This window comes from Amblyomma mixtum, chromosome 8 (genome assembly GCF_055824585.1).
Source record: "Amblyomma mixtum isolate Tamu chromosome 8, ASM5582458v1, whole genome shotgun sequence".
Lineage (NCBI taxonomy): Eukaryota > Metazoa > Arthropoda > Arachnida > Ixodida > Ixodidae > Amblyomma > Amblyomma mixtum.
In genome coordinates, this window is record NC_143019.1 from 11587247 (window position 1) to 11610343 (window position 23097).

General features: G+C 43.6%; 2 protein-coding genes across 5 annotated transcripts in view; one reads left to right on the plus strand and one right to left on the minus strand.

The window, feature by feature from the left end:
• LOC149331344 (uncharacterized) overlaps window positions 1–23097 on the plus strand; it is a 107928-nt gene that overhangs the window by 47282 nt on the left and 37549 nt on the right. The gene's annotated exons all lie outside the window — the stretch shown is intronic.
• LOC149331349 (uncharacterized) lies at window positions 5754–15416 on the minus strand. 4 transcript variants are annotated; one of them, XM_089556474.1, is made up of 4 exons: window positions 15329–15408; window positions 14045–14131; window positions 8050–8133; window positions 5754–6531 (listed from the first exon to the last, which is right to left on the minus strand). In XM_089556474.1, exons 1-4 carry the CDS (start codon window positions 15372–15374, stop codon window positions 5981–5983), a joined length of 768 nt encoding a protein of 255 aa, XP_089412600.1. In that variant the 5' UTR covers window positions 15375–15408; the 3' UTR covers window positions 5754–5980. The 4 variants fall into 4 exon arrangements, with proteins under 4 accessions (XP_089412600.1, XP_089412603.1, XP_089412602.1 ...); XM_089556477.1 differs by lacking the exons at window positions 14045–14131; window positions 15329–15408 and adding an exon at window positions 9352–9861; XM_089556476.1 differs by lacking the exons at window positions 14045–14131; window positions 15329–15408 and adding an exon at window positions 9356–9857.

Sequence of the window (23097 nt, forward strand, 5' to 3'; positions counted from 1 at the left end):
AGTAGTTGGGATGGTGAATCACTGCTCCTGTATTTGTTAAAGATAAATCTAATTGCCTTTCTCTGCACTCCTTCTAGTTTGTTAATGAGTTGTTGTGTGTAGGGAAACCAAATCGTATTTCCATATTCGAGAACTGATCGTATAAATGTGTTATATGCTAACAGTTTGGTGTCCGGTGGCGCTTCTCGAAGCCGTCTTCTAAGGAAGAACAATCGTTTTAAAGCAGATGATACTATGCTGTTAATATGTGATTCCCACCTTAGATCATGTGAAATGATTAATCCAAGGTATTTGTGTTCGTGAACTCGGGTGAGCGGTATGTTATTGATGCTGTACACATATTCGGACCTTTGTTTTTTACGGGTTACAGATAAGAAGGCTGTTTTTTTAATGTTCAATTCCATTTGCCATTTGTGACACCATATTACCACTTCTTGAAGGGCGCTGTTTAAATCATCGTGGTCATTTATAGAGTTAATTTCGTTGTAAATGATGCAGTCATCGGCAAAAAGTTTAATTTTAACTTTATGTTAGAGGGCAGATCATTAATGAAAATGAGAAATAAAAGTGGAGCAAGGACGCACCCTTGGGGTACTCCCGACGTAACGAGCGCAGTAGAAGAAATATCATTGTTAACTACAACATACTGAGATCGGTTAGTTAAGTAGTCCTCGATCCAGTTGATAATAGGGCCGTTACCTAAAGTTGATCTAAGTTTGCTAATTAGTTTTTATGGCTTACTCTGTCAAATGCTTTAGAGAAATCAAGTGCAATCAAGTCAACTTGCTTTTGGTTATCAATGCTCTGGAATAAATCATGTGTTAGTTCGAGTAATTGGGTGATAGTTGAAAGTCCCCTTCGAAATCCATGTTGAACAGGCGATAAAATGTTATCTTGCTCAACATAACTGGAGATATGCTTTAGTATAATGTGTTCCAATAATTTTCCAACCGTGCACGTTAGTGATATTGGTCTGTAATTTGAAACGTCATCTTTGCCTCCTGTTTTGTGTATAGGAATAACTTTCGCTAATTTCCATTCATTAGCTAGACTACAGGTTGATAAAGATTTATTGAACATTAAATGTAAATACTTCGCGTTCACTTCGGCATATCTTTGCAAAAAAAGGTTTGGAATATTATCAGGGTCATTTGCTTTTTTTGTATCTATTGATAATAGTAGGTTCAGAACGCCTGTCTCGGTTATTGTTGGCATGTCTAGCGGTGTTTGATTGCGGTGAATACTCTCCGGTGTGCGGCCATCGTCATCTGTGAACACAGATTGGAAGTATGTATTTAAGGAATTTGCGAAGTTTTGATTTTGTCCTTGGCAACTGAAGGTGTCTTTTTGTGTTTTGGGGCTGAGGTATTTCCAAAATTTTCCAGGGAAGCGTTTTAAAAAATTAGGAAGCGTAACTGAGAAGTAGTTTGTTTTCGCTGCCTTAATTTTTGCTTTCATTTCACGGATGGCGTTCGTGAGCTTATGTTTTACATGATAGTCATTTTTTGATTTTAGTGATTTCCTTAGTCGTTTTACTTTGCGTTTCCCATGAATGATATCACGTGTTATCCAGGGATTACGTGTATTTGTTCGTTTGGTCTTCAATGGTACAAAGTTTTTGATGCAGTGCGATACAATGGCCTTGAAGCTTTCCCACAGCGTATCTATATTTGTACCTTGATAATTAGCGAGTTCTTCAAACGATTCGTACTCCGAAATTAGGTAATTAAGTATGCTTGAATCATCAGCGTTTGTGAAGTCTGGGTAAGTAGTTTTCGAGATAGTACGAGCTGCTGTTGCTTGAATGGGTGTGGTGCACAATGTTAGCTTATGATCTGATATGCCATCGAGGACTGCTAAGTTCGTTTTATCGATCGCAAAGTGATTGCTGAGGAAGATGAGGTCAAGAATGTTAGATGCACTACCTCGAACACGTGTCGGCTCGTTGATAACTTGGAACAGGCCAAACTAAGCATAATATCAAAAGGAGTTTCAGAACACGGGGAGCGATACGACGTGCTTTGCCAATCTATATCTGGTGGGTTGAAGTCCCTAAGAAGGATCAGTCTGGATTTTTGAACATGTTGTTGCATATATTCATATAGCGAGACCAATGCAGGCTGATCTGCAGAAGGACTGTGGTAAACACAACCTACAGTGACAGTGTTCGTTACAAATATCAACTTACAAAAGAGTGCCTCGGCACCCTCAACTTCTGGTAAAATTGCGAAGGGAATTTTTTTGTTTATTAGTATAACCACACCTCCTCCACGTGTTAACCTGTCTTTTCGCACGATAGCATAGTTTGTTGGGGCAATTTCTTTGTCATTGATATCGTCAGATGGTGAACATCGTAAAAAGTGGGCGCCAACGAATAATCACGGGATGAAACCAAAAGAATGCACTGAATCAAATCGAGGCAGAGAGGAATGAACACTCTTTGTCTAACAGGGCAACTGAAGGTGGCTAACGCACTCATCTTTTAGCTTGTTAATAGTGGCTGCTTCAATAATCTCTCGGGTCAGTTGATTTGTTTTTCGCCAGAATCTCTGTTTCCTTGAAAGTGGGGGAGAAGCGTCGGCAAGGACTGCAATCACGGCAGTGGATGGCCAAATTACCGGACCTTTTATCCTCAGCATTAGCTTTATGCTGTAGTAACCGCTTGTTTATACATCAGCCCGTTTGGCCAATGTACTTCCTGCCGCTGGGTAAAGGAATGGAATAGACAATGCCCGACGAGCTTGCTACGAGCGGATCCCGATGCTTAATTGTGCATCCTGGAATTTTTTTCTCACCAGATCCACTGACCCTCCTGCAGAGACTACAAAGACGGTGACGAGCAGGGGAAAATAACGTCTACCCCTGCCCCTTTTCCAATTCTTTGAAGATTGTGGGACACTTCGTAGATGTAGGGTATTACATGTACATTTTCATTGCGAACCTTCCCTTCCCTCGAGGATTGGGTCTTTGCTTGCCTAGTTGTCAACATTTTCTGAGCCACTAAGGACAGGAGCAAGGCCGGGTACCGTGAACTGAGAAGCCTCTGCGCTTGGTTAAACAAACTACTCTCGTAACTGGGCTCGCAAGACTTGAGTAATGCATTATTGAAGGTGGCCTGTACTATGTTTAGTTTTACCAATTTCGAATGCGCATGACTCAAACGGTAAAACTGGCTTATTGGCCCTTGGCTCGAAGATCCAGCAGTCGTAATCGGGTGAAAAGTGCAGTTTAAGTTATAGAAAGGGAAGACAGCCATTTTCCGGCACTTCATGCGTAAATACAAGGGGATGAAAGACTCTAAAAATGGCTAGTACCTTGGAAACTTCGGCCATGAAAACATTGTCTCGACACTCGAGAAAAATTAGATAATCATTGACATATCAAATACCTTTGGCACTGGCGAATTTGCAATCTTTTTGCTTACTTCCCTCTTACTTATTCCTCTTTCCTTTTATCTCTTTGCTTACTTATTTCTTACTGCAAAAACACATAAACCCGAGTGCCCGCTCCGAGTAATCGTTCCAGAAAATGACACATGGCAAAAATTGGTTTCGTTTGGTTTGGTTTATGGGGTTTAACGTCCCAAAGCGACTAAGGCTGTGAGAGACGCCGTAGTGGAGGGCTTCGAAAATTTCGACCAATTGGGGTTTTTTAACATGCACTGACATCGCACAGTACACGGGCCTCTAGAATTTCTCCTCCAAAGAAATTCAACCGCCGCGGAAAAAATTGGTTACTAGCTTTCTTCAAGCCAAGCTCAGCGTCCTTGCAATAGAACACCCGTTCCTAGTAAAAAACTCAAATTAAACCATTCACTTCTTGCAAGAATATAGAAGCAGGACCTACCTAAGTTCCTCCGTTGACGTGAAAGACCTCTGTTATTCCATTCCGCATGATGACCTGCTCCATTGTGTAAATGATTGTATCGACAAGCACAGAGTTGTGGTCTTTCAAAATGAATGTGGCGTTTCTGCTAGTGGTTTGTTAGAATTACCGTCTGTCTATCTCATGTCTACTTATGCTGAGTGGAATGGATCGTTTCATATTCAGATGCAGGGCATATGTATTGGGTCTTGCATTGCCCCTATCCTGAGTGACCTCTTCTTGGCCATGCGTGGCAGAGAAGTAAGCAAAAAGAATGCAAACTCGCCAGTGCTAAAGATATTTAGATATGTTGATGATTATCCAATTTTTCTCGATTGTCCAGACAATGCTTTCATGGTCGAAGTTTCCAAGGTACTAGCCATTTTTAGAGAGTATTTTCATCCCGTTGTATTAAAGAATGATGTGCCAGAAAATGGCTGTCATCGCTTTCTTCGTTGCCGCCCCCAAAGAACCATTTCCTTTTATAGCGCCCGCCGACGCTATAAAGCGCAGGCGCTGAGATTGGCGGTACCAGCGTGCGCTAGAGGAAAATAAAGATGGACAGCGCGTGCTCGGGGCGCACGCCCGGCAAGGGCTGTTCGGAACTAGAAGCCTGCCACGCTGGTCATCTTGCTCTGGTGCTCCGCTGCGACCCCGCAAATCCTCAACACTTTCATTTTACTGAAGATGGCGTGCTCTTAATTTATTAACTACAAAGAGGCGCTTCACAGGGTACACCTCGGCAGTCACAGTGTGCTCTTGAGTAACTACAAAACCAGGCACAGTTTTGTCCCCAGTGAAAAAAAAAACCTCCAGCATCACTTCAATGGTGGACTTCACTCGTCTAGCTTTTGTCCCGTTTCTGGGACAGATTTTCGCAACCAAAACAAACTGAGAAGCTGGGTTTGAAGCAAAAGCTCAAAAAATCTTGTCGAATTCCAATGACAACGTATCTTTTTTTTTTTTTAAATTGAGTGCTTTTCCTTTCTCGAGTTTGCTGAATGACAGCATTGCGAAATCCGATAGGCGGCCCGCACGCTTCAAGATGATGATGAACAAAGTTCAGAGATTCGTAACGCCTGGTCAGGTCACTGCCGTCACTCATGCAGGCACCGCTGGCCTCTCCGATTGCTCTCACCCGTTGCATCAGGCAAGACCTCTCCTTCGGGTCCGAGCTGGTCAGGGCGTCCTCCCATTTGGCGTGGTTGGGTTGGCTATAGATGTGTCTCCGCCCGGGGGCTTTGTGTAGTGTTAACCTGTAGGCTTGGGGTTTTTTCACCTTGGGAATGCGTCCCTGTGTAGCGCTAGGTATGAAATGTATTTGTGGCCTAACTTCTTGAATGTATAGATTCGTAGCTGTCGCCAAGTGCCATCCGCTCGGCCGAGGGATTTTTGCAGGGCGGTGGTATTTCCGTCATCTATGTAACACTGCGTGATCTCGGTGTACGTGAGGCTCTTCCTTGGTGCATTGTGTTCAGTCGATGGCGGCGGGTGTGCTTCCCTTGTTCTATTCGTGGTATATGGGACTGTAGCATCTCCATCCAGTCTCCGGAGGGTAACAGACCGGGCGAGAGCCTGAGCACGCTCCTTACCTGGAAGTGAGGCGTGTCCTGTCGCCCTGACAATGTGACCGGACTAAGAACTGCCGGGATTCAGACAATGACGGGACTCAGATACACGCAGTCCTTCACTTCAGTCTACCAGCGAGTGGTGGGATGGTTTAACATTTGTTAAAGGTCTCCTTACTGGCAACATAGCGCCCAGAAGCACCATATTTTGGGCCCGCGCTGCTTGACACTACTTCACCAGGTTCGATAAACCAATTTGGCGTCAAGTTCTGTGTATTTGTCCTCTTAGATGAAGCCAATTCCGGAAACAGTGACCTGCTCTTACTCTTGACTGCGGTCATGTCGTTCCGCGATAACGTATTTATTTGCATAAAGCATAACAGCAACAATAGAGGAACATAAATCGCTCGCTATAAATTCTCTTCATTTTCCATGCTACCATCTTCAACATCTGATCGTCCGGGCATTAATCAGTCTTTTATAACGTTAAAGAGCGGCCAACTTTTGTCTCATCCTGCTGAATGACTTTATTGCCTGGCGTAACAAATTCAAGCAAGCACCTTCTCAACGGACGTTGTGAAGAAGGTAAAGAATTCCTTGTTCCAGATCTCTCGCAGAACAGCGGGATACGCCAAAGACAAGGTCTCCATCACGAGGTCCAGCATCATCCCAGCACCGTGTACGCCGAGCTTGAGCGTTTCTGTGGTCACTGGAATCGTAGGTCCCTCGTGAACCAATTTGATGACCTGGCCCAGCTCGGTGGCTTCCACGCGGAACACTGTCGTGAAGCGCGATACGGTTGCCCGAAGCTGTATGTGCCCTTTTTTGCCGGTGCATATCTCCCAGGGTACCGTCATGGCGACATCCCCTGACTGGGCGAAGTCCACTTGAATCTTGCGGATGCCGTTGACGCAGAAGGGAATTATGGCGCCGTACCGGTGAATCTTGTTGAGTCCGCTAATGTTGAGGCGGCGAAATTCTACGCCAAGGAATTTACCCATGCCGAATGGAGACCAACGCAGCTCGGACTCTGGAAGCTGCTCAATCAACCGGTTGATGGGGCCGTCCAAGTCGAGTACAGAAAAATCGCAGGGGTTTTCTGCAAGAAGTAAATCGTCGACAGCCACTAAGTGGTGTTATTCCGCTTTAAATATAGCTTAAGGTTTGAAAATTTCCTATTTTGCTCTTTGGAAACACGCGAGCAACAAATGACAGAAATTTTCTTTTCTACAAAGGCTAGGCTACCTTTGGGCATAGATAATTTCTTTAAGTAGCAAATAAAGTAACTGACACTTAAACAAAATTGAAGCTACGATTTTCGGCATAAATTCCTGCGGCAGATGTTCCGGCATATAAATAGTGAAGAATGCTTCCGCGAGACAAATGTTTGCTAGTTTAGCAATGCATTCCAGGTCAGGCTTCCCTACAACCTGAGAAAGAAGATAAAGCTGAAAAAGACAGGAAAGATGGACGGAAACGAGAGAAAAGGGAGTAAGAGGCAGATAATAGAGGAGGAAGGGTGGCTGGAACACAAAGTAGAGGAGAACGTTATTGCGAGACAGCTAAATTCGCGCATAGAGCAGTTGATTCAATGGCGCCTTGGAGAAAATCAGTATTTATGAGAGGAAGCATTACTTGCAATGGCGCAGCAGGGATAAAAATTTTGTTATAGGGTCACATCCCTACAATCAAGAATAACTACATCACTTGCTTCATGTGGATTTAGTGCTGGGGTTTTTGTTTCCCTCTCTTTCTTACGCAGTAAGCAAGAAGAAAATATGCCAGAAATATCTATATGTCATGTTGACGAATTACACTTAGGGTGGCGTGCCTGGGCACTCATTACGTAGTTGCTGATGCTGATTTTCAGAGAGCATTGCTCGCTCTTGTTTTCGAGATAAGAAGATTCACGATGTAAACGCTTTTTCTCTTCATTTGAGAGCAAGAATTGCTATAAATTTTATAATGATTTGTCTGTGCCGCAATGATTACTTGTTCTGAATGCTTTTTTCTTTGAGAAACAGGCCCTGGCCCCTGAATTATACAGTAGAATTTACAAACCTTTCAGTTGGCGGATCGTATGTTTCGGTCATTTGCATTCGTTATATGTTGCCAGCAGCCTTAACTGCCTGTACTCCGTAGCTAATATTTTAAATGTTTGCGCTGCCAGTTGAACAATTTAGTAGCGCATATGACCAACCGCACTGGCTTAAGAGTTAATGCGGCTGTTTCGCGGTCCTAGGATATTTCAAGGAAGGCGAAAGAAAAAATACCCGCATGCTGGTCGATGTCGATAGCGATTACAGAAACCTGCGTTCTAAATTATTACAGAGACTTTAACTACGGCGCGTCCTACACTTTATGTGCAAGTTTGAGATTTCATATCCTATATACCACCAATTATGCATAGTGGCCTTTACAGAATTACCAAGAGCATTTTGTGATGTATAGCAACCCAAATTTAAGATATTTTGTGCCACTGACACTACTAAAATCTCGCTCATTTACTGCACCTCCTGTGCACTATCAGAGGAACACAAATGTACACATATATTTTACTTCCTTTTTCAAAATTGCTGCTGCTTCAATCTAACGCAAATACGAAAGGCTCTCTTACCTGATTGATACTGGGATGCGGCGGCAGACATGGCCATGCAGGCCACAGCCACGAAGATTGATGGGAACATGTTGTTCGTTGTTGCTGAGTGCGAGAAAGCAAACAAAACGCAGAATAAGTTTGTGGATAAACATCATCGGTTCTACAGACATCATCGTCATCAGCAGCAGCCTGCTTACGCCCACTGCAGAGCAAAGGCCTCTCCCATGTCTCTCCAATTAACCCTGCCCTGTGCCAGCAGCAGCCAACACGTACTACAGATAATACGCACAAAATTCCATTCATGGCTTTTGCTGTTTGTGACCAAGAGGCAGGTCCACTAAAATCTCTGAAAAGTACAAATCCACATTCCTGAAGTCTATATACTAAGGTGATGTTCTAAAAGAAACTATTTCTATCGATTTTGGTGCTGCTGCTTCTTTGGGCAACTTTTAGTCCTTTTATGAGTTTCTTGTCCACGCATGCATCGCCTTCGCCATTTTTGCGCCAACTAAACTACAGCGGGCGCAGGGATGCCAGAAAAGGACGCACTGCGCGCGTCTAATTTTACGTTGCTCAACGAGCGGCAACGTAATAGAGCCACGTAAATATACCAAGGATTTAAGTGGTACTATTTTTTTCCAGCTATGAGAATAGTTGGATCAAATTATTTTTACGCTTATGGCTACATAATTAATGTTGCTTCTCCAAAACATTTCACGCCAACGTTGCGACCATTTTCAAAAATCAAACATAAATCACAGTGAACCCAAGCTACCCTGAGATGTACCGTCGTTGTCAAAAGTAACCAGGCTGCATGGTTTGCTTCTAGATTGTATAGTGGAGTCCTTGTGGCTTTCCTAAAGATGGAAATCTGTTGGAAGGTAAGAAGGCCCCCCGTCCTTACCTTTAACGACCATTTCAGCTTCAGGGAAGCTGTAAGGGCTCCACTGTACGAGCTCAAAGCAAACCATGCAGCCTGGTTACTTTTGACAAAGACTGTACATATAACTGATTATCTGCGATGTTGTGTAACAGAACAGCCCATGCCACTTCTAAATATCTTGCAGATTAATGTAAATTGTATGCCGTGCTTTCTATTCCTTGCTTTAACTAGCTCTGTTGGGTCAGAAACAAGCAATGACTCACATGATAGGCTTGCAGCAAACGAAATCTTTTCGCTCGAAACAACAACAAGAGTTCTTTTCCATGCATTGCGCAGACACAAATTGTATTGTCAGTCTTCACAGCGCTCACAAGAAATAGGGTTTTGGACATCAGCCGGTGCTAACAATTCTAGGCACAAGTTGCAAGAGTACATACTCACTTTGCAGGGTCACCGTGACCAGAGTTGAAGAATGGCGTAAAGTCTTGGAGCAACTTTTCTAGAACACCGCCGCCGAGTTTCTATCTGGGACCTCAATTTTCCCAACCGGCCTTATAAACCCGTTGCCGTGAGCCTGGAGCCCATCCACCAAAGATAAATATAGAACGCTCAGTGAAAGCAGTGAGTGAGCGTTGCTCAGTGCAGTTGTGATAATGTGCACGGCATCCGCTTTGCATCAGAGACCCCTAACAAGGACTGATTTGACGCCCTACAAAAACATAGCGCCTTCCTCTGAGTTAAATTCTAAGCGAAAGCAGTCAGCTATCTCTCTGAACACGCAAAGAAACTGCACTCATTAGTGAGCGTCTCAAGGCGCGTGTGCGAATTCGATACGCACGATAACTGTGTGAACGGATGAGTTCCTTTCTTTCTTTATTGCCGCTGCTCACTTGATGCGGAAAGTGTCAAAAACAGGAAGATGAGAGACACGTGGCGATGCCTTGGTAGGCATTTTTTGTCATTGTTCTAATTCATTATCGGCATTACTCTATGGCTTGAAGGAAACTTGCCAAGCGACTGCTATCCCTGCGGAGAGGAATTTAATAGCACTTAGCACTTGGATAGGGGTGGTCAGACATGACGGGAAAAATCAATTGTTATGGAAGGTCCCGTAAAGAAGTCCCACCCTTCAATAAAAAATTCGCATGCCTTTCTTCTGCGAACAAGGCTTAAATCTTTAAAGGCTGTGTATCTGAGAGAACAAACCGCCGCGTCTGGCGGAACACAAGCCTTATAAAGTTTCTTATCGATGCAGGTGGAAAGAAGATAGTCGTTTGAGACTTTCTGACCACTTGTGGTTCATTTCATTTACTTACAAAAATCTGTACAAAATCTTACTTACATTTACTTAGAAAAGTCTATATAAAGCTGATTTTACTGAGAAAGCATTTTTCTTTTCTCATGAGTGGCGTCTACAGGACGTGTCGGCAGAGCGTGTCGGCAAAGCGTGTCTGCAAAGCGTGTCGAAAAAGCGTGTCGGCAAAGCCTTTCGGCAAAGCGTGTCCGCACAAAAATGATCGTTCGTCGTACAGCTTTCCGGTTGTTGTCAAACGCGAGTGTGTGTGTGCGGTTGATGTGTGTGTAGGTAGGGGTTTAGTGCAGCCAAAGACAATAATGCTTTCTCATTCCCCCACATAAGCAGTCTTAAGTGTCTCTGCCGAATTTTTCGCTTTTAGTATCAAAACAATCATTAACGAAGATAGATTGCTATAACTTCTGATTGTTTTTTATGCCACCATCATTACTTTTCTGATCAGCGAAGCATCAGTAACTCCTGGAGTTATAGGGTGACCAACTTTTTTGCTTTTCCAGATAAATAACCCCGTTTCCGTGCGGGATCAATTCAAGCAAGCACAGTCTGAACCGACATATCGAAGATGGGAAAGAACTCCTCGTTCCATATTTCTCGCAGGAGCGCGGGAAAAGCAAAAGACAAGTAACTGATCGCAATCGACGAGAAGAATCCGGCACCATGTACGTCCACCTTCAGCTGTTCTGTGGACACAGGAATCGTAGGTCCCTCGTGAACCAGTTTGATGACCTCACTGAACTCGCTGGCTTCCGCGCGGAACAACGTCGTGAAGCGCGAAACCTTTGCCCGCAGTTCAATGCGCCCTTCCGTCCCGGTGCAGATCTTCCAGGGCAAGGTCATGACGACGTCGCCCGGCTGGGCGAAGTCCGCTTGAACTTTGCGCGTGCCGTTAAAGCAGAATGGAAGCAGGGCTCCGTACCGCTGAAGCTTGTTGAGACCTGAAATGTTGAGGCCGAGAAACTCGACGCCGGCAAAATTTCCCTTGAAATGTTGAGACCGGCTCAGCTGGTACTCGGGAAGCTCCGTGAGCATCTGGTTGATGGGGCCGTCCAAGTCGGCTCCCGAAAAGTCACAGGGGCTGCCTGTTGTGGGCAAGACGTTGTAAAGCGCTATAATGCGATGTTTCTCGGAATTGAAGCAAGCATAATTTGCGAGATTTGTGTAATTCTAGTTCAGTTTAGTTGCCACAGATGAAAAATTAGAGATCACTGCGGCGACCCGCATTGGGAAAATTCGAAAGAGTTGACGCCTTCTCGGTGTTCGTTGCCTCTCTTTCTCTCTCTTTATCAATTTCTTTTTGTTTGCTAACTTAACTACTGAATTAGCGAAATTATCTTATGCGTTAATTCAGGATCGATTTAGTTACACTGATTATACCTTCTATTATCTCAATCAACCATTCTGATTTTTCAGCTTTGGCGCCATGGTTTGTTTCCCGTCCACTTACTACATCCCAGTCCAGCCTATTCAACCGTCCAATGGTTTTTGCTGATAACTAATTAACTAATTAATCTATGTCAATGAAACCTTTCTGTTAGATTAATTATCGCTCATCAAATTCAATTCACTTCAAACTTTATTTTTCACCCTTTGACTATTTTTGCACTATTTTACCATCGATGATTGACTTGCCATCCACTCACTATATCGACGTCCGCGCTATTTGGACGTTTTTTCGACAGTTTTGGCTCTAATTAATCAACTAATTGTCCTATCGAGAAATTTTTTTGGCGCAGCATCTTCACATTATCATCTTTCGATTACAACCACTCGTTTGATGCTACCTCTTCTGAGAACGTCACAAGTGCTGCGGGCGCGTTTCGCGGACACGCTTTGGTGGCACCACCCCGGCGATATATAGCCTAGAAATGTTTTCACACTAAAACTAATGCATGGCTAAAATTCTGCGCTGAAGATGTGCTAGGCTATCTTAAGGCACGCAATTTATTGAAGTAGCCGAGAAACTTTTCGCTTTATGAACGGAAATATGAACTAGTTTTTTGCCCCAAGTTTTTTTCCGGCAAATGCAGCGGCATATTAAGTGTAGAGAGCATTAGCATGAGAGGGATAAGAGAGGGAGGCAATCTGTGCAATGCCCGATTGGCTGATGTAAACGTGAGTGGGGAGATAAACGTAGCAAAAGGCATGACGTAAGGAAAACAAGTACAGAAGAAACAATAAAAATAAACAATATATACGTAGCACACAGAGTTGAGGAAGAGCTTTTTATCTCGCTATTTTGTTTAGGCATTACATTGATTTAAAAATACAAAATATGAATTTTTTAGATTCTATAATTCCACTTCGAGTGGCAATCACGGTGACTGGCTTATGTGCAAGCAATAACTTTCGGGATGACAAAAAGAAAACATTGTTTCGAAATTTTGTGGCCATTTAGCTTTCACAACCAGACCTCTGCCTGGTGAACAGCTGTTTTGTAAAAAATGCGTCTGCCATTCAATTTCGAAGTACAGTTCATCAAGGTTGCAGTTCGCGTCACGGATATTTTGACTTCGCATTACTCAGGAAAGAACTTTTTTGACCTCCTGCGGAATTTTGGAAATATTTCTGCTACTATTAATAGCATTTAATTGCGCATATGATTGTCACAAAAAATCCAGAATAACTCCCTAGTACACTGAATCCTAAGTTGGCGGAGTTTTTTGTATCGTATGGGGACGCGCTTTACCCATCCCCTGTGATTCGCTTCTCCGCAGTGCACCCGCAACTCGTCCCTGGTGGCTCCCTTCCCCGCAATGCACCCCCTTTAGTTGTGTTACCTGGATGACAATCATAAAAGTAGTAGGGTGGAAAGTTGGGTCAGTGGAATTTGATTCATGGTGAACGGTAGCATGCAAAAAGCAAGGCCCTTGTTCTTTTCTCGCGAACAGTCGGATATGGCTCATTCAATGCCGCTTCTGAACGCTCTTCTTTGCAAGACCAATGTTTACCATTCTTAGTACTCTTGAAAAACGACTCTTCTTCCTGCCTGTTACAAATATGACGCTTACCGTATTTTCCGGTGTATAAGACGCGGTTTTTTTTCTAAACCTTGCTGGTGCGTCCTATACAAGGGTTCGTCTTATATGCGAATTTTCCGGGATTTTTTTTTGCGAGTTCAGAAATTACTCAGGTTCATGTTCAAGCTTTTTTCACCGAAAAAATATTACTACAAATAACGCGGTTGTAACATGGCTAATACTTCAATACGGAGACCGCCGTGCGCAACTTTTTTAGGTGAACTTTATCATGAAACGGCGGGGTTGACCACTTCCGGGATCTTAAACACGCGGCCGTTTCCGAGGCCCCAAGCAAAGGTAATGTGAAATGCCAAAAGATAGTGACAGTCGCGCTTCTCGCCATTGTCAAGACAAGCCAAGAGAAGCCGATGTTTTTTTTTTTAGTCACCCTTTGCAAGTACGTAGTGCGAAGAGAATGCTTCAGACGTGTTGCCTTTTCTATAGCGCACCCGAAGATGAAGACTTTGAAGGTTTTATGTAAAAATAAATTGCTATGGACATAAAGAGAGTTCTTTCGCTTTTTTTTCTTTTGTGCAAAAACGTGGGCTGGTATGGCGTGAGTGTTGCCTTTTTCGATCACTTAGCGTTGCTTAAGAGCTTCTCACACGTACGGTGCATTTTGCGATGGTCGCATAAGCATGTTTGATTAAGCCTCACTAGCCTAACTGGGTAAACTGGGGTGCGTCTTATACACGGGTGCGTCTTATATACCAATTTTTTCAATGACAGCCTGCATATATGGCGGGTGCGTCTTATACAAGGGTGCGCCTTGTACACCGGAAAATACGGCAACTTTACCTGTTTGGAAATGCAATCCAGTGGCAGACATAACCATGCAGGCCATAGCAACTAGTACTTTTGGTTGCATCATGCTGTCAGGTGATCCTGAAGGCAAGAATGAAAACAATACGCAGAATTAGAATATGGAAAGCAAAAATCTTGAGCGATTTTCGGCAGGTAACATTTTTTTTTTTCAAGAAGCTTGCCACCAGGCATAAGTTGGAAAAGGTTTCACTTCAGTGCGTTAGCATGCTCTGTTGAAGCTGATTCTGTGTTTGCTATTTAAATTTCGCATATAGTTTTGTTAAGAATTGTTTCAAGTATTTATTTAGATTGGTGCAACCGAGTGTATCGCTTCTTTTGACCATGTGGTTGTTTTTTCTTCTGCTTTTCTAATCAATTAGTTTTAAGCGATTCAGTAATAGAAATTGATCAACACCACAAAATAAATAAATGAATTAAAAAACAATCCCCTGTGCCCCTTGGTTTCTGTGGCTGTTGGCTTCTTTCACACACATACAGAGTTATCTTTGTCTAGTGGTTCAATTTATAGTCTCTTCATATACGAGGTTAACACACTCAAGTTTGTTATATGCAAAGCTCAATGCACCAAGTATGTTATATCCAAGGTGGCATGGTCGTAGGTTCGTTATATCCAAGTTCAACACAGGAAATTTTGGTATATCGCATATGGCATCTGAGTTAATATACTAAAGTTCGTCGTATCCGAGGTGACTGCCTGTGCTGCTTCGCACATAGCTTGCGCGTTAGATTAATTTCGCATTGCTCAGTGTTATCTCGTTTAGCCGCAATGCTGTTGGGCACATGGGATCATTTTTCACACCAATTGCAGACTAATAGACTCGTTTTCTATGGCAAGGCTTCATAACTATTCGGACAATTATGTAAAATAAATACAGCTTACTGCAAGGCTGAAAAGCCCGCAGTCTACTTATTCTTCGAATAAGTAGAGGACAGAAGAGTACAGAAGAATGGAGGACAGAAGAATATATGACCTTTTAATAGTCTTTCAAATTACGCATGTTGTACCAAGCACGTTTGCGTGACTTTCCTCGCGCGCTTTATTCTTCCGTATCGTTGGTTGTATTCGGTCAGACAAAAAGGCAGTTGCTTGGTTGTTCTACAGTGAACAAAAATTCAATGCCTGCAAATATTGGATCACTTTGAATTCTTTTGTTTCCATAGAAATTTTGTTCTGTCTTGGCACAGCGCTTACCAGTGACCGCGTTTCTGGAACAATGCAGTGCTGTCAATTCTAGGCATGCATGCCGTAGTACTCACTTAGCTGGAAAATCACACCAGTAGTCAAACACCAAAGAACTTGCATCGACACTTAGAAAACTGCAACGGAACTGTGGTCGGGTTTGATTGCAGTATGTGAAGACCTTGAATTCTGGGTTACAAACCTCTCTTCAATCCTCCCAGCGTCGTTCATATCACTAAGGAGAGATTCAACCACGCAGAGAGCCTGTCAGCAAATTCCACTGCAGTCAGGATAATCCATGCGGCACCGTTTTTGCGTCTGAAGCTTTCAAAAAGTTCTTATTTACGTCAGACAAAAACCTTTACCATACGTCAAACAAAAAAAATTAGGAGTCACTTTGGCGACTAAAGTGGTGCAAGGCGAAAGCCTGAGTACAGCATTCTGCCACGAATGTGGTTGTGAATGATGATTCAAGTGCTACCAGCGAATGACGCGTCCATTGGCTGTCTGCGTGTGTTACTGATGTGTGGTTAACATGTTAAGCTTCGCCTGTAAGAGTGGAACGCGACAGCGTCTTGCAACGCTGCCAGGGAGTGCACAGAACGCCATCGCCAATTCGGCTGTACGCCTTGCTGGGCGGTAAATTTATTTTTTGAGGAAAGGAAATGTATCTCTCTCGCATATCTGGGTGGACACCTGCACCTCGCCGTAAGGGAAAGGGGGAAGATGGGAGTGAACGAAGACGCCGTATTAGCTAGACGCGCCTTTGTGCATTCCAAACCATTCAGCTGGCATTACGGAGTGGCTAGCGTGCTCGTATCGCACTCCGGAGACCCTGGTTCGATTCCCCAACTCGACCAATTTCGTTCTCGGTTTTATTGATTTATGCGTTCTAACTAGAAAGGTTAATTAGGCTATTTCATATTTATATCATTGTATTTCTATCCATCGTGTTCTGTCATTCACCTGTCAAATGTTGGAACTGTCTAGGATGTTCGACACAACGTATATGAAACGAGCAACGTCGAACTGAGTGGGGAAGTGCGTGGTGGTGGAGCGAACGCGGCTTCGTACTTATGTTTTTTCAGCAGCGTCTCCTTCCGCGGACGCTGTTGTCGCTGCGACCCGCGTCTTTCTTTTCTTTTCCTCTGTCTTCTGACCTCTTCATTCTCCTCTATCTTAATTAGGCTAATTGATTAATTAAGCAATTAACTAAACTCAATCCCACTTAGTTGGAGCATCACTATACGATCCCTTTGATTGGTTGCATGGTTACTAGCCAAAGTACAATTGGCCCCATTTGAAATTCGCGCACTGTGACGTCACGACCATTTCGACCAATTGAAAAGCGTGACATTTTCTGTCGACAACTCGTGCTTACAACGATGAGGCATTAAAGGCTTCCGCCTTAAAAATTCAGGGGGGCACTTTGTTGACCTAAAATGTGGTGACGCGAAAGCCTTAAGCGCGGTGTTGCTGCTTTGTATCACTCAAGTGTTGTTAAGGGCTTCGCCTCTAAGAGTGAAACGCGACAGCGTCTTGCAACGCTGCCAGGGAGTCCATAGAACACCATCGCCCGTTCGGTTCTACGTCTTGCTCGTCGGTAAATTGGTTTTTGAGGAAAGGAAATGTATCTGTCTCGCATACCTAAACCTCGCCGTAACGGGAAGGGAGGAAGATGGGAGTGAATTCAGTGTTTAACTAACTTGATGGTAACATAGTACATGTAATTCTTGCGCCCTGCCATTTATTCTTGTCAGCATATGTTGTAGTTCAAACAGACCTGGTGTTTTTGGTTTGTTTTTTCCCTTCACAAATTTCGCATTTCAAGGGCATGAGAGAATGTGTGCACCAGTGTTTTCCTGCCATTTTCAACAACTTCCTCGTGTTTTTTTTTGTTTGCGTTGTATGCTTACTTTTATCCTTTACTCATAATTTCGTGTTAAATGACTGTTAATTTGTTTGATTGTATTTGCTGTAACCTACTGATTTGCGCGAGCCATATTTTTGTTCATTTTGTGTTACTTGTAACTGCTGTTCTTTTGTCATTTTGTCTATTGTACCCCACTCCCCTCTGTAATGTCCTCGGGCCCTGAGGGTACTGAAATAAATAAGGTTTATGGTTTGGTTTATGGGGTTTAACGTCCCAAAACGACTAAGGCTATGAGAGACGCCGTAGTGGAGGGCTCCGGAAATTTCGACCACCTGGGGTTCTTTAACGTGCACTGACATCGCACAGTACACGGGCCTCTAGAATTTCTCCTCCAAAGAAATTCCAGCCGCCGCGGCCGGGATCGAACCCGCGTCTTTTGGGTCAGCAGCCGAGCACCATAACCGCTGAGCCACCGCGGCGGCACTGAAATAAATAAATAAATAAATGAAGACACCGTATTCACTACACGTGCCTTTGTTCATTCCAAACTATCGAGCTGGCATGGCGGAAAGTTCTATGTACTTACATGAACTATATACAAGCCATTATGAAAACAGTGTTAAACAATACATATTGAAAAGACCATGCACTAGAAAAGGGGCAATGCAGAGCACATCACTAATAGTGAGTGCCACTCCGGTTCGTACTCAGTCTGGGCATACACATCTCTTAGATGAACAACCATTCGACTGAAGTGATCCTTTGAAGACACAACAGGTTCACAGTGTCTGTCCATCATGCGGGTTTTCCAAAGGCTGTGCAGTCCAATCAGAAAGAACATGTCCAGGGGTTCATCAACAAATGGCAGCGCAGTGAGATAGCGAACAGAATGTGGAGTCAGATGAATTCTTCTTTTAAATGTGCGTTGTAGGATATCCCAGAAGAGTACTGCATCTTTGCAATTGATGAAACAATGCTCAATTGTTTCTGGTTCATCACAAAGGCGGCAATTAACGGTAGGCACAAAAATGCCCTTTTTCTCTAACCATGTTCTAACGGGCAACGTACCGGTGTGTAACTTAAAGAAAAAGGTCTTTGTACACGGCGAGACTGGCATCTTACGTACTCTTTTGAGTACGTCATGCCCAGGTAAACGAAAATACAGATAGCGGTACATGGGCGGAGGGAAGAGCATACTAATCAAATCCTTATACAACTTTTTCCTCGACACTAAAAAAGGAACTCAGGAGAAAAACGAACTAGTAGGAAACGGACAGCCAAATACACCTCTTGCATTATGCCCCACAAACACGGACGGTCACAAACATTGGAAGACACAATGAGGTTGGGTAAAACATGAACTAAATTTGTTTGCAGGAATGAACGTACTATTGGGTGTGTAGTGTCACGGAAAAACATGAAACGTGACACTATCTGTCGACATACAGGTGAACTAGACCAAGGCCACCAGCGCTTACAGGCCAAAAAAGGTTATCACGCCTCATGGATTCAAAAGACGAATCCCACACAAAAGTAGCGAAAACCCTGTGAAAACGCTTGATAGGAAGTCTTGCGCAATGAATAATTTGCAGTACATAATATATTTTAGTGGCGAGAAACAGATTACAGGCGGTCGCCCTGCCAAAAATTGAGAGGCCATGGGGGACAAACGTTTGAGCATAGCGCTGAAGAGTAGACACGCGGTCTTTCCAATAATGTGCGCTATGCTTATAAGCACTCAAAGGGACGCCAAGGTACTTTGGTGGCCTGCATGTCCATGTTATACCAGCATATTCAGCAGGTGTCGTACGCCAGCTACCAAACCAAAGACCGCAACTCTTAGAGCGATTAATCCGACTTCCTGACACGAACCAAAGTCCTCCGTTAAACGAATAATCTCATCGATGCTTGGCTTATCAGTACAAAAAAACGCAAGGTCATCTGCATAAGCCAATACCTTCAGTTCGTGGCCCATTATTCGGAAACCATTTTACAGCTCTACTGTTTATAACACTTATGCAAAGTGGCTCCAAGTATAATGCGAACAGGAGCGGAGACAGTGGGCACCCTTGTTTCACCGAAGACTGAACCGGGACTGGTTGCGAGAGACAGCCATTAACAATCAAGCGCGTGGTACAGGATTTGTAACAAAGGCGTATGCCAGTAGAAAGTATTGATCCGAGATTGACGTGATTTAAAAGTGGGAAAAGAAATGAATAGCACACTCGATCAAATGCCTTTTCCAGGTCAATTTGCAGCATTGCTAATTGTTCTTGAGCGTCACTGCAATACTGCAACACCGTACGCGCTACATGTAGGTTAGATTGATCGTCCCCGCATGCCACATGTTTGATGAGGCCCAATCAAAGTAGAGATTGCAAGCTGCAGCCGATTTGACAGTACTTTAGCAAAAATATTATAATCTACATTAGAAAGCGTGATTGGTCTGTAGCCATCTACAAATCGAAGTTTTCCCTTATCCTCGGTCTTTGGTATAAAGACAATATGACTTTTCGCAAATGACTGAAGCAGAAATTCAACATCAATACTTGTCTCAAAAATTTGGAGCAGGACAGGAGCTAGAACGGATTTAAATGCCTTTTAAAATTCTCCTCAGAGGCCGTCAGGCCCCGGGGTTTTCGAAAGCGGCAATTGATCAATTGCATCTTGCAATTCACCCAAGCTTAAAGAGCCACTTTTTGCCTTGCACTCATCCTCATTGAGTGGGTTAATCATGGACACCAATCGCTCTATACGATGATCATCAGCAGTGCTGGACGTGGCAGCAAACAGAGAGCTATAGTGGTTTTCAAACTTGGTAACTATGGCATCTGTACTTGTGACCAGGGCACCACCACAGTAGAGCTCAGAAATTCGCTTGGCAGCCACATGACGACGCTCATCTGTCAAGGCCTGTCTAGTAGGCTCCTCAGAGTGCAGAGCACGGTTGCTGCGGGATCGTACACGTGCCGCACGATAGCGTTCTGCATCATACTTCTGAAGGTTGTACTTAACAGCACCAATTTCCTCTGTGTACAAGCCAGGAGCCTCACATTCAAGCGCATTACATCACTGTAATAAATACCATGTTGAAGAAAAAAAAAAGCTGGCATGGCGGAGTGGTTAGCATGCTCGTCTCGCCCTCCGGAGACCGGGGTTCGATTCCCGAACTCGACCGATTTTCTACTCAGTTTTATTTATTTATCTGGCCTGACTAGAAAGGTTAATTAGGTTAATTGGGTAATGAAGCAATTTACTGAACTCAGTCCCACTTACTTGGAGCATCACTAAACGATCCCTTTAATTGGCCCCGTTTGGAATTCGCGCACTGTTACGTCACGGCCGTTTCGAACAATTGAAAAGCGTGACATTTCTGTCGACAATTCCAGCTTACAACGATGAGGCATTAAAGTCTTCCGCCTTAATAGTTCCTTTCTATGCCACTAATGCTCACTAGGGGCTGAATAGATCTGCGCAGCCTTCCCATATGTTTTTTTTCATTGTCACGACTCCATTATAGCCCCCATTCAACGCATCGGCATTAAGTTGACAAGCTTTTACTACCCGTGCTACAGCCCGAGACTGCTTACCATTCAGTTAGAGAAAAGGAAGTGTGAAAACTTACGCGATGACCCAACGATTGACGTTCCACGCTCTAACGAAAACAAACAACGAATGCCTTCTCTGCGAATACCGGACAGAGATGTTTAAATACTCGCACTCTTTGAGGGAACAAAACAGGCCATCTTCGAAGCGATGAGCTTTTTAAACTGCCTTATCGATGCGGGCGGAAAAAAGAAAGCGATTAGAGGTTGGCTGATCAGGTTTGGGGTACTCAATTAGCTAGCTGTGTCGCATGCAGAGCAAGATATCTTCAGAAAGCATCAACACTGTTTAGCTTTCCAGCGTAGTGCAGGCGCGTTCCTCTCTGAATTCTTGTCTTTTTAACAAGAAACAAAAGATAACTGACCGTGATACAAAGCTTAGACGGGCCATCTAAAACACGATTCTCTTACTACGCTGATAGCGAGATAGACGGCGTGCTAACGCATTTGTCCACATTCTTAACAATCTGGAGACACTAATTTTGCTCTTTCAAATTATCTCTTAGTTTCGCAAGCGACATAAAATTTCCAAACCATTTCCTTCTTCCGAGATCACGGCTATAATTTTTTTATCTTTGCACTTTGGTTCTCGTATTCGCTGCTTCTGTCACTCATGTTCATCGTTTTAGTCTCTTGTCCCACACTTGGCTCTACTCATTTGTTGTTATTTATATTCTGGTTGCGTAGGTTTTAATTTTTTTTCGTCTATATGTTTTTTACATCTGACCACTCACTTTAACAGCCTTATTTCATTGTAATTTTTATCAACGTATTTGTTTAATACATTTCGTTCGTATGCGTTTCGAGTACCGGTACGTCCATTTATTTGCCATTCTAATAACATAAAGGTCACATGATTTCTAGCCCGAATCCTTGACTTCTAGTTTTCTACTTCTGCCTTTCCTCTTCCTCTATCCGCGCTTTATCTCTGCGTTTTCTTGTATCTCCTGCCTAAGGGCCAGTTTTTCTCATGGTACTCAGCCTGTTGTCTTTTATTAACCCTGCCCACTAAGTGATCGCGCATTTAGTTTTGGATTTGCCTCATTTAGTTTCAATCTAAGAGGCGCAGCTGTAACGCATTCACGTGCTGCAAAATATTTGGGCGTGTCCTTATCGTACACGCTTGGTTGACACGCCCAAATTGATAACACATGTGCAAAGGCGTACAGGCAGCTCAATTTCTTGCGTCGGAAACTGGCTACAGCATTGTCTCATGGAAAATTAACCGCCTATAAATCCTTCGTTGAGCCGATACTTTAGTATGCCAGTATCGTATGCTCCCAGCACCAGGCTTATCTAATCTAAAAAGTAGAGAGGACACAGCCCACGGCGCTCTGTTTTATTTATTCCGGATACTCGCATTACGACAGCGCTACTGCTCTACGATAACAAGCTAACAATCCGAGCCTAATATAAAGGCGACGTGTCGCGGCAATGAAGTTTATTTTTCTTCTTTTTAACAGTCACATAAGCATAGATAATGGAGGTATATCAGGCTATCTTTCCCACTTTTGGACAGATGCAATCATCTGAAGTGCAACAGTCATTTCTCTGTACGTTTAACACATTTAAATATTCCTTTTTTTTTCCGCTATTGAAACATGGAACCGTCGGAAGGAAAAAAAAATTTGAATGCTGACCCAGTTGTTTTATTTGAAGTTAAAATTAGTTTACTTTTTCATGAGTAGGCCTGCGTGCGATAACTTTGTGTTGGTGGCCTAGGCTGCAGATGCCGGAGTGCTGCGTGGTGCACCACCGCCCCTGCGCACCACGTCAGCAAAGTTTGTTTTTGTTGAGAACGTGAAGATGTTCTTTGCGTGGTAGAGTTGTCTTGCTTCTTTGAAAGTTATGTTTTGTTTTGTTTTCATTGTTATGATTTCTTTCTCAGCCTTCCAAGAAGGACATGACCTAGAATATGCTGGATGATCACCTTCGCAGTTTGCGCAGTGAACTGCTGCTCCTTCACAGTTCTCAGAAGCATGGTCTTTTGAGGCGCATTTAGCGCAAGTTTTGTGGCCACGGCATCTCTGTGACCCATGTCCGCACCGTTGACAGTTGAAGCACCTTCGTGGATTCGGTATGTAATGAAGTACATTTATTTTCAAGTAGCCTGCTTCGATGGTGTCTGGAAGAGTGCTAGAGTTGAATGTCAGAACAATATGTTTCGTCGGGATTTCCTTGTCGACTTTCCTTATTTTAATACGATGCACGTTTGTGTCATTCTGGTCACTGAGACCCTCAAGGATTTCTTCCTCAGTGAGGCAGACAAAGTCTGCTTCGGAAATGACACCACGGACACTGTTCAAGGAACGGTGTGGAGTTATTGAGACTGGGGTTTCCCCGACTGACAATATGGTGGAGAGCTTGG